Below are 12,173 nucleotides of genomic sequence, written 5' to 3'. Positions count from 1 at the left end.
TACTAGAAGGGGTTTGGACTGGAGTTTTGTTTTGTTGTATAAATTAGACCAAAGGTGTTTACTGATAGGGGCTTAACATACAGTTCTTATAGCTACTATTATAGATATTATTTCCCACATGTTCACACATCACCTCTAATTCTAGATGCTTCAAAGTCTAGGAACATGAAGTTATTTATTCCAAGCAACCTCAAATGCCTTTAACTATAGCAAGTGCTCTACCTGTTAGTTTTGGGCATCTAAACTTAGACACCTAAATTAGAAACTTTATGACAATTGGTGCCTGATTACATCACTGCAAATTGAAGGTTCCCTCCCTGCAAAACCTGCAGTGATGTGAAGCTGGCTGGAACCAGCAGACTCCAGATTAAAACCTTGAAGAACTCTTAAGACTTCTGTTTCTTGTTCTCACTTTTTCTGGATGCTTTTAAAGTCCCAAATGAATAAAATCTCTTTTAGTCCTGTTTTTTGAAAAACAGGATAGTTTTGTAGTTGAGATAATCCTGAATCCTTGAAATGTGGTCCTGTGGTTTTACCAGTAAGGACAGCCTATTAGTTTAGATTAAATTCATAAAGTGTTTGAAAGAGACGAAGAGAAAGCAATTAATTTTCACAAAATGCCACTGTACATGGTTAACTTTATTTAGGCAACATTCCTAATCATCAATCAGATGTTTTGTTTAAGAACAAAACAGTCAGAATAATCTCTAGTGCTACAAATTACAAGAGTTAGAGAGTTCATTTAGGCAGCTTTCACCAGTGCTAGAATCAGATGCCAAATGCAATCAAAATGCTTTAAAAAAATTACTATTCATGCATGCTGATAAATGCTCCTTAACTTTTGAACTTTCATTTTGCTGAGCAGAGCAAAACATACTCCATTCTCTTTTCACACTGCAGTTAATTGACAAGCTGAGGAACACACTTGTTGGGCTGGAGGAATAGCTCTTGACAGCATAGGTTGCTATTGCAACCCCGAGTACCCTTGAATCTTTTTCAACTGTTAAGTTACATCTGTGAGCACAAGAATTGTACCCCTGACAGCAATTGCATTCATCATAGGGTCAAAGTCATGGATCTGCCTCAATACCTGCTCAGTCAGTGCTTGGAGGGGGGGGAAAGTAGTAGTTTTGTTGTGATCAATACAGAGAGCTCATACAGGATGGACTAGGACTCCTCTTGTAGGCCGAGCACTGGTGCTCCCTTATCACAGATCAGACCAGCCAAAGTGCAGATTGTATCCTGGCATTCCCAGGTTGAACAGATCATCTTCAGTAATCAGGTGGTGCCAGACTACACTTACAGCTCATGTGCTCTACTTGTAACTTAGAACCATAGAATGGTTTGGGTTGGAAGGGCCCTTAAAGATCATCCTGTTCCAACCCCCTGCCATGGGCAGGGACACCTTCCACTAGCCCAGGTTGCTCAGAGCCCCATCCAGCCTGGCCTTGGACAACCTCTCTGGGCAACCTGTGCCAGGGCCTCATCACCCTCACAGGGAAGAATTCACCGAGGCTGGGGAAGAACCAGTCAAACAGGGATAAAAACCCAAACTACTTGTGTTTGTGTCTTACAAAAAAGCAGAAGCTCCTTCAGTGAGCTCAGACTCATTCCACAGTTATCTCAGCTCATTCTCCCCCTGGAAAGTTTCAGCTGCCCAATTTGGGTGTAACATGCACAGCCCACCATAATTCATCTTTTTGGGAGGTGTGGGGGGGGAAGTTTTCTCTGTTCCTAAAACACCTCTTCTGGCTGAATGCATTTCTTGTGCAGCAGACTCGACTGGCTAGAGGACAAATTCTACACATGCCTCTACGGCTATGGTATAGCATGTCTGAGTGTGGGGAGGGAGAGAACTGCTGAGGGAGCCTCTGGGACCATATAAGGTGTGCAAATGTTCATCCAGAGGCTGAGCTCATCCTTGGGGGGGTTCTCTGTGAGGCAAAGATTGGGATTTTTCTCCCTCAAATTAAGTAACACACTGCTGTTACTTGATATTCCTGCTGCCCTGAGCTGTTCTATGGATCTATTCAGCATGTGGGATCACCTACAAAATGTCCAAATCCCTTGAAGTTTTAGTTAAGCTTTTCTATACATATAGGTGAATAAACCCTTAGGGCTCATCAGATTGTGCACCGATTTTTAATGAAAATATAGTTGAAAGTATCACAAATAAAGCCTGGCAGTGGAGACTCATTAAGCTGGCAATTCCTTTAGTGCTCAAAAAAGCCATCATGCTTCTTTTTTAAGAAAAAAACCCCAAAACCAAAGCAAACAAAACAACCAAACTGTGCCCAAAACAAAACTTTGCAAGTACAGCAGTATTCTCAATGAAATCCTTAAAGCCAGAGCTCTGCATCTCCTTATTATTCCCCACTTCTATTGTGCCACAGAAACTCAGTCAAGAATAATAAAGTTAATTATAAAGTTATCTGCTCTCACATTAGTTACAGCCCAGGATGAGTGTGGAAATACAACAGTTTAATCCCTATAGAATATTTAAAAGGGAATTCTACCGTCCATTTGAAAAACCTATGTCTTATATGTTCTGCTGCTAAAATATTTCCATGGAAATTGGAAATAAATCTGGGAACATAGTAATGAATACGGGAAATGTTTAAGCCACATTTTTACAAATTATCTAAAGAAATCTAGAATGTGCCTTTATTTTGCATGGCAATTAATAATTCAGTTAATGCCTGATTCAAAAAGGAGCTTAGTTTTGTGTTTAGCATTAAGCACACTAACAATCTCATTACAGAAAAGAAGGCTTGTGTACACAAAGCTGAGGAGGCTTTTAAGGTGTTTTTTCTGGTTGAAAGTCTTGGTACTTTGCTTTCATCATTCATGAATTGAGAATATTAATGTTTTTTTATTTCACTTGTGTAAGTGATATGCTTGTGTATATTAATATCCGTAGTCTTACATGCATCAAAGTAATTTATACTAATTTTACTTTGTGCAACTGAATATCAAGATCCAATTTTTTTCCCTCTCAAACTCCAGATAACTAGGAGGAGAACCATGTAAATATATATTTTCTATCTATTTTTATTGATATATACATTATGATAAGAAATATATGTATTTAATACTTATATTTGTATTAAAATGTATGCATTTAATAAGAGATGCCAGAGCAAATGACAGAGGAGATCTGTGCTAAAATTTCATATGACCTGAAGCAGGGAAAGCTCATGGGATCTGCCCAGGTCTCTCAGTAAGAGAATGAAAAAGGCTGAAAAAGTGAGGTATGATCAGGGCCAGGGCAGATTTCAGAATCTGTTGAGGTTTTTGCCACCAGGGTATTGGATAGACAACCAAGATTAACTTGGGATGAGCTGTCAGAGGCCTGTCAGAAAAACAAGTTCATTATGTTGTCATTATTAATGTTTCTGTCAAAGAGCCTCCAATTCCCATATGGAAATTTGAGAAGACTCTGGAAATCAGACCTAGTGTGCTTTGGTACAAATTAAAAGTACAAAATCAAAATCAGTATGATCTCAAAGTTTGCAGGTTGTTTTATGGGTTTTTGAGTGTATTTGGGGATTCAGGGATTTCTACACATTTACTAATTCAATTTTCTTGCTTTATTGTTTTTTTTTTCCCCCAGAAATACCAAAAACAGAGAAAACCTTTGAGGAGAGACTGATTTTGAAGGCGTTTCTACTGAAGTTTGTGAATTCTTATGCACCAATTTTTTATGTTGCCTTTTTTAAAGGAAGGTAGGATAAAGATCCTTTACATATAGATATATATGTGTATATGTATTCCTATATATGTCCATATTAGTTGGATCTGTGTTTAAAAATGGGCACTAAGGGCTACCTAACTATGGCCTGGGACTGAACAACTTCACCAGCTCTGCAAAAAATATCATAAACAGGGTTGTTTAAAGCTGTCCTTTGACTGGCAGGGTATGATGTTGAGTACTGGCCTGAGCCTTGTTCTGAACTGTGACCAGTTCTTTTTAAAATAAGAGTAATCCCAAAAAGGGTGTTGCTTTTAAAAGTGAAAGGTAGTGCTTACAGGCCTTCACCTTCCACATTTTAGCAAATTTTCCTTGAGGCATCATCCAGCAAAGACAGGTTTTCCTGTTTCGTCTAAAATTATGGAACTATTTTTTTTCTATTCCTTTCTCATCGTTTTGCATTTTTATCCTACATCAAGTTAAATTAAGGAATGGTAATGGTCAACTGGAAGCTGAGGTTTGGCAAATGAACTGATTGACCAAAAAGCTAATTCAGCTGTCCTGCTAAATAAGTGTGACTTCCTATGGGTTCAGGATCACTGTCTTTTGGGACCAGGTCATCCACATGCTTTTGAATGGGAAGCTTAAAATGATTGTTTGCTAAAACTTTGGCAAAAAAACTGTTTAGAACATCCTCTGGATTCTGTTCCATATCGTTTTTCTGTTCCTTTTTGGGGGTTGTAAAATTTGTTAATCTGTAGTCTTCACTAATCCTATTCAGCATCTTTGATTTGAGGGTTAATGACACATTTTGCCAGTAGTTGTAAAGATTGTAAGGCCCCAACAAAAAATATCACTGAATTCTTTATTTTTTTGACCACATTTTTGTATTGTATGGTTATAATAAAGTCAAATCTCACTGTTGTGAGATGTATAGATGTGTAAATAATTCTATTCAGGCATTACTCAGATGCAAGAGAATATGAGTTAGGATATGTGTTCCCATTTCTAATCAAAAGAGGGAACTTGTTATTATTTTGTTTTAACAAAGAAAACATATTTTATTAAAACTATTTTATCAAGACATATCAGAAAACAATTTGTAAAGACCTACTGCTTTGAAAAGATTTTAAATGATCAAAGTTGAGTCGGTGCTGAGCCTTTTAAAATTCATATTGAAGAAGCTGCTTCTGAAATATTGTAGCTAATATGAATGAATAATTATGGTGTGAAAGGCAGCTTATTTTCCTGGTTTTTTATTAGTTCACATTTCCCATTTGTATATTATTTCATGGATTGTTATTGCTTTCAGGTTTGTTGGCCGTCCTGGTCGTTACGTGTATGTGTTCAAAGGGTATCGAATGGAAGAGGCAAGTACATATCAGTACATCTGAAATTAAAACAACAAAAAAATCCTTAACACAGAGAAATATGTATACAGTGTATAGACAATAAGGGAATAATAGAAAACACACTAAAACAAGAGGTTAAATCTTCACCATAAATAGATAAAATCCAAATTTCCCATCTAAGGCAATTTTATATTCTTTCTCTCTGCAGTTTTGAGTACTTCATGGTCTCTCTCAGGTGAAGCCTCACCATTTCTATGCTTTACAACTGAGCACTTAGGCACAAACAGTACATGATTTGATTGAGGCCATTGGGAAACTTGAATCTTGCTTCTCCTTCTAGATCACTAGAAATTTTAATAACCATTTTAATAGCCCATTGCCATTTGGTGCTAAACCTGTAATTTTTTTTTTTCTTTTCAAAATTCCCTTTAATTGCTGTTGGTATTTCCTTGAAAACTGATAGATGTGCTCAAGGTTTTACAATAATGCTTACATATAAGTCTTTGCAAGATTGAAGCCTTTCTTCCCCCCTGGGAGACATCAGGTTGGGAGAGTATTGGTGATACTGCATTATGTTTATTACATTGATTATATAGTAAATATTTTTAAAGGAAATATAGTAGCCCGAAGGGCACAGTAAGTTATTTCAGAGCTCTGCAAATTTTCCATAATGGAGTTTTATGAGTGGAGATGAAATACCTTGTCAAGCACAGAATTGCAATGATGGATGAGCTCCGTGCTCCCACACAAATTGGTGGCAAGGGCAACGGGCACATGGAGACATTGGGAGCTCTCCCAAGTGGGTGCTTTTAAATTAATCCTCTTAATCCCTTCACACTCCATGGTTTTGTTTAATTACAGTGTGCTCCAGGAGGCTGTTTGATGGAACTCTGCATTCAGCTGAGCATCATCATGCTTGGAAAACAACTGATTCAAAATAATCTGTTTGAAATTGGAATCCCGTATGTATCCCAGCCTTCTCCATTACCATGCCTTATTCCCATGACACAGTAAATTAAAGGCTTGATCCTTATTCAGCTGAATGGGAACTTTTGCCACTGTCTTCAGTGGATTCTAATTGAATGTGATGATAAATCACATTTTTGGTTGTGGTGAAATGATCTGGCTGTATTTTACATTGAATAATTGGCTATATCTGCAGCAAATGGCTTAAAGAAAGTGATTGAATATATCAAATAATTGATTTAAATTAATTTTAGAAACCTGGGAAAACAGGCAAGGTGTGATAGATCTCTTGGGAAGTTTTAGAGAAGCTTTTGGTATAGCAGTATTGAATACAAATTAGTTTAAAGTGGAGGAGAGCTAGCATGGGGAAAAGCAATAGCTCATCAAACATGTTAAAGTCTAGTATTTGATCTATGACTATTTAATGGGTTTGCAGATGAAAGGCACACATTTCCAAGGTGTCTGTGTGTCAGTGTGTCACTGTGTGAGGCCAGAGCTGGAGTATGGGAGAGATGCTGACACTGCAGTGGCTGCCAAGGATTCTCAGGGCACGGTCCTCTGCTGCAAACACAGCAGGAAAACCCTCTCTGTCTGTCACCAGTGCCAAGGGGATCTTCAGGCTCTGAGAATCCACTGAGAATGTCCTGCTTCTGCCTCTTGGAAGGTTTGCTTCCTGGTGGCAGTGGCCTGGGAAATGTAGTAGAGGAGGAGTCTGACTTAGATGTCTCAACTCCACTGAAATTAGTCAGGATCTTTGAGCTCTGGTGTCAGCAGCTTTTGGGTCACAGCCATAAGGAAGGCCTTGAAGATGTTAACTAGAAACCAAGACAAGAGACACAAAAGATAGGAAATATATTTAAAATGAACCATTTTCCTCCCTTTTCAAAGCAAGATCTTTTTTTTCTTGGAAGGAATTTAAATAGAATAAAAAAAAATCCCAAACAAATCAGATGTGGATTATGGATGGTTTCATTATTCTTGTGTCAAAGTTCAATAGGGAGGCCTGTTTTCTGTCTACATCTCATTGGGTTTACATTTTATATTGAGAAAAGGATGGTAAATCATTCCAAAAATATCTGACATGTTGAAGGCTTAAAGCTTTCTCAGTGTAATCCTGGGTGACATGTTTCTCGTCTTCCAAAAACTTACTGCTACTGGACTTTTTTAATGGTGATTTTATGATGTTGGAAATACTGTATTTATTATTTTTGACTCATGAAAGCACAGGCTGATCCAGTCCAAACAGAAATTCATGTCAAATTATTTCTCATTTCCCTCACTTTGTTGCAAGAATGTGACCATTTCATCCCATTTTCCTCCTGCATTTCTTCTCACCCACCCTTCTGCCAACAAACTATGGTGGCCTCAATTTTTAAAACTGTTTAGAAACAAACATGCTTTCATCCTCTCCTCCCTAGATAAATAATCATTTCAGTCATAATGCTATCTTGTCATCCTGCAATAAGCATATCTAGGTTCCCCTTGCTTGTCTTCATTCTCAAGAAAATCACGTATATATCTGTAGGGCTCAGCCCTTCTCACCAGAGCTGTTTGCACCTGGAGAAGCACAGTGCTTTACTGAACCCTCAATTAAATTAGAGTTAGCCTGCTATTTCTGCATGGACCACTCCACTGATGTGGGCTAGATCCTTAATTGTACCCTGTTCTATCTCATCTGCCCCACACACACAGGCACAGACACGCTTTGGGGACTGATCCATCAGATTTTCCCTTGGTTTTTTTTTGGGGTGTCTACTTTTGCACAGGCTGCACACTGTGATGAACAGTCCTCTTGTGGCAGAAAAATAAATCAATGTCTTTTATCTACAGTTCCAACAGCTGTGTTTTTTCCCCCTTTCTTGCCTTGTGCCTCTTTGAGAATCAGAGTGAATAATACAGATTCATCCACTGGCTCCCTGTATTTTCACTGAGGGCAGAGTACAGGTGCTGCAACCAACCTTTCCTGTACAGAAAGGCAGAAGGGACCATCACAGATTTGTTCTTCAGAATCTGCTTCTGTCCTCCACACGTCTGTAACATGGAAGTACCACTCTGCTAAGTTTTATGATGACCCACGTCAGTTTTTTCCTTACTGAAATCTCAAGATTTCAGGATTATTTGCAGAAAACCTTTTGATTTTATTCCCCAGAAAACCCAAGGCATTTCAGTTGTTTTGCAGAAGGTCATAAAGCTGTCCCATTTTCTGTCTCTTTCCCTCAAGAATTCTGCCAAGTAGCTGATAAACTGAGTTTACAAACAACACTCATCCATTATGCCTCTAGGATCCCAAATGCTGCCAGAACTGGGAAGCATCTTCCAATATCTTCATTCTGCTTTATCCAGAGTCAGTGCTGGATGAGAAGTTAAATTTCAAATGTCAGCCCTGCATTTTCTGGGGTTGTGGGGGACACATCCTTCTTTTTTCCTTCAGTGCTTTTGTAGAAACTGCTGCACAACTATGGTAGATGTGGCTTGCTGGTCTCCTAAACCTTTCTGTGATTTCTTTTTTTTTTTTTTTTTTTTTTAATTTGTGTACCCAAAAATATCAAACCAGCTAGTTAAATGCACCAACATTTGAACTACACAAAACTAAGCCCTGTTGAAGTGAAATGTGTATTCTGTGTGGCTGGAATTCACAAGTTTAACAGATGTAAATATGCCACAGTTCACTCCGATGTGTCACATACCATCATTCTTTTACTGTTGCCACAGGAACTGACCCTAAAAGGCTGCAGGGCTTGAAAACTGTAACCTAGAGTTTCTTTTAAACCCCCTTTCTTCAGTTCTGTTTTTTTTTTTTTCCTGAACTTATCAAAAAAAACATCCATGTGGTTATTTTATTACTCTGTCTTTGACCTTGGTGCTAAACCCTTAGGGTGAAATCCTGGCCCTGTTGAAGTTGATGGCAAAACTTCTATTGAATTTAGTGATTATGGTCTTTTTATTCAGCATCAGTTTCCATCACTTACTTCAAAATGCACTTAACTATGCTGGATGAGAATACAAAGAGTTAATAAAATCCATTTAAAGACACTCCTTCATAACTATTATCTTTTATGTTGTTTTTCACCTTTATTAAATTATTCTTAATTAAAGTTGGGGTTTTTTTGTTTGTTTGTTTGTTTATTTCCTTGGTTTTTTTTTCCTTTGCTGCTCTGGATTGCTGTTTTCCTCTGAAAAACCAATAAATCCCATGTACAACTGAAACTCCCACAGAATCCAGGAAGTCTGAGTGTGCCAAGGAAGCAAGGCTATACCATAAATTTGTGGAACAGAATAAGACATTTGGATCCTTTTGTTCTTCTCCTGCCTCCTTCTTTTACCCCTTACCTGTGAATATGAGAAGGTCTTTCCTTACGTGAACAGACTGTAGGAATATGACTGAAGAAAAACATGGATCTTCAGTGCTCCTTCCCAAAATCAGGGAACAAAATTACAGGCAAGGGTCGGAGAGTCTTGGTCACTGTTCTTCCTTTCCTCTGGACAAAAGTGCTCCAGCTGCTCAACCAAATAGTCTTTTCTGTTTAGCTTTCTTCCTGTACCCTTTTCTATCATGCTACAAATCAAAAAGCATCAACTGGAAGGATAGCCTTAAAAAACACCTAATACAAATAATCCTTCAGTCCTGGCAGCTGGAATCTAGGGCTTTTCTGTCTTTCTGGCATCTCTGTTCTAGCAAGTATTCTCAGAGTCATAGAGTGGTTTGGGTTGGAAGGGACCTGAAAGATCATCCAGTTCCAAATCCCCTGCCATGGGCAGGGACACCTTCCACTAGCCCAGATTGCTCAGATCCCCATCCAACCTGGCCTTGGACATTTCCAGGGATGGAGTAGCCACAGCTTCTCTGGGCAACCTGTGCCAAGGCCTCGCCACCCTCCCAGGGAAGAATTTCTTCCTAATATCCAATCTAAACCTTCTCTTTGTGAGTTTGAAGCCATTTTGCCTTGTTCTGTCACTCCAGGACTTGGAAATAATCTCTCTTCATCTTTCTTGTGGGCTCCCTTCAGGTCCTGAAAGGCCACAATTAGATCAGCCCAGAGCCTTCTCTTCTCCAGGCTGAACAATCCCAACTCTCTCAGCCTTTCCTCACAGCAGAGCTGCTCCATCCCCCTGATCATCTTGGTGTCCCTTTCCAAATCCAGTTCCTGGAGACTGTCACAGGTGATCTGCCTTTGCAGTCCCAAGGACATTTGTTAATTTAGAGTCTTGAGAAATTCTTAACTGGACCCACAGTTCCAATCTTTCTGACAAGCTCTGGTAGAGATGCACTGTGAGGACTGCACAGCCACCGAAGACACAAAGACTTGTGCCCACAAAGTCCTATTTCAACCTGCCCTCCAGATGTCCTGCCTCTCCAGCCTCTATATGTTGCACTGGGTCTCACTCCACAAATTTCTCATTTTTCCCAAGTCATCATAGTGTCTAGATCCCCAAATCCTGATACTCCTTCTTGCTGTATAAACAGAACAACAGTATAGTCATCTGTCTGATTTTTTTTAAAAAAGGCTTCATTTAAGTGCACCATGTGCTTAGAAGCCCAACAAGGATCACTTGAGGTTTGACTCTTCTTTTCCTCTTTTTTTTTTCTCAAAAGCTTGAGGGAATCTTTTCCTCAGGCGTGGGGCTGTAGTGATTTTATGCTCTCTTCAGATGTTGGTTAACTTGCATAATAATAATATAACCTGTTGGTTATATTGGGAATTGCAAACAGCATAATTAAACCCTGTTCCTGCCTCTTATCTAACTCAATAGTTTGCTCCCAATCCTTTGTGAGAATCTGCAGTGTCATTTTTAACTGCTGTAGACACAGCCTGACAAAAACCTGTTTACTTTCTTTCCCTCTGGTCCCACGTCAGTTCTTCTTCCACGCTGTTCAGTCTCCTTAAGAATGCACCTTGCTTTTTGATATTCACTGGCAAAAGGACCAGAAATAATGGCTATTCTGCAGCTCTACCATTTTCTCTGCTTGCCCAAATTCACATGGAGTCATGAAAGTTTACTGCATGTGCCTCTTCAGCACAAAGCTTCCTGGAAGCTCATCCTGAATGGGCAAACCTACCTCTCCCACACTGCCTGGCAGGCAGAAATCAGAAGCTAAAATAATCTTTTGTCTGTCAACCTTGTTTAAAAATGTTGATCTGAGTAATTAAAATCCAGGTTTCACACAAGTGCATTTAAAAAGTGTACTCAGTTTTAAATCACAATCATATGTATGGCTATAGGGTTCTGCAAAACTCATTTTCGTGGCCCTATTGCTGTATAGCTGGAGAATAACACTCTGGAAATCCCTGATCTTTGTTCCTCTAACTTTCTGACACATTTCTGTTTGGTCTCAAACTTCACATGCTTGGATATGACACAAAGGTATATTTTTTTTTTCTGTGGAAAATTTGAAATAATTAGTTTGGCTTGCTTTCAGTCAGTTGATATTTTAAAAAAATGTCATAAAAGAAGCATACAGACACTCTTCAAAGCTGAGCTCCAAATGGTTAAAAATGCAGCTCCTCTTGCCTGGCTTACAGATAGCCAGATGAAAAATTAAAAATTATCCTGAGTGACTGAGTCCTGGATTTAGTACATTCCCAAATAAACATTAAAAACAACAACTATTGCTTTAGTTACTGAGTTCTCCTGGGAGGTTTGGGTGTGCAATAAACTCCACGTCTCAGTTCTGTGGGGCTCTAACCAGATCACACATGCACAGACTTCACATCTAAACACACCCAAATTTTATCTCAGCTGCTGCACTGTGACAATGAGAGGATCTTCAGTGTCATCTGCCTGCAGAAGTGTGAGGGACATTTATAGCTTGGATTTTTTTATTGGAACAGAAATCAGCACTGTCTTGAACTCAGTGTCCGCTGTCCTCTGAGAGTCCCTCGCATTAGCAAATTAATTGGGGTATATTGGAAGAGCATCCTGGGAATTCTTTGCTGGTTTTAAATCCTGCCCCAGTCTCCTACGTTCTGAATACTAGCATCACATCTGTCACAGACGAGTTCCCTTGGCTGCCATAAAAGCAGAGGGGGAGAAAGGGAATTTTAGTGTATTGAAATGGCTGAGTTTGCACCATGTAGGAGGTAAATGTCTTTGTAGGGATCCACCTAATTCCCTCTTGTGAAACATTTGAAATCTTCCCCTGCCCTTTTATTAAAACTGTGTAA

The 12,173-nt window shown here is 39.0% G+C and overlaps 1 protein-coding gene across 1 annotated transcript in view; it reads left to right on the top strand.

The window, feature by feature from the left end:
- The window catches only part of ANO2 (anoctamin 2), a 152,887-nt gene that overhangs the window by 116,815 nt on the left and 23,899 nt on the right, over window positions 1–12,173 (top strand). The window contains exons 15-17 of the mRNA XM_051770755.1: window positions 3,614–3,725; window positions 5,004–5,061; window positions 5,905–6,005. Of these exons, the coding sequence (XP_051626715.1) occupies window positions 3,614–3,725; window positions 5,004–5,061; window positions 5,905–6,005 (271 nt within the window). The remainder of the gene's footprint in view (window positions 1–3,613; window positions 3,726–5,003; window positions 5,062–5,904; window positions 6,006–12,173) is intronic.

The sequence above is a fragment of the Manacus candei genome, unplaced genomic scaffold (genome assembly GCF_025592945.1).
Source record: "Manacus candei isolate 608988 ecotype Guabito, Panama unplaced genomic scaffold, ASM2559294v1 h1tg000124l, whole genome shotgun sequence".
Taxonomy (NCBI): Eukaryota; Metazoa; Chordata; class Aves; order Passeriformes; family Pipridae; genus Manacus; species Manacus candei.
The sequence above is the reverse complement of the archived record's forward strand: the minus strand, read 5'-3'. Positions and strand labels throughout refer to the sequence as shown.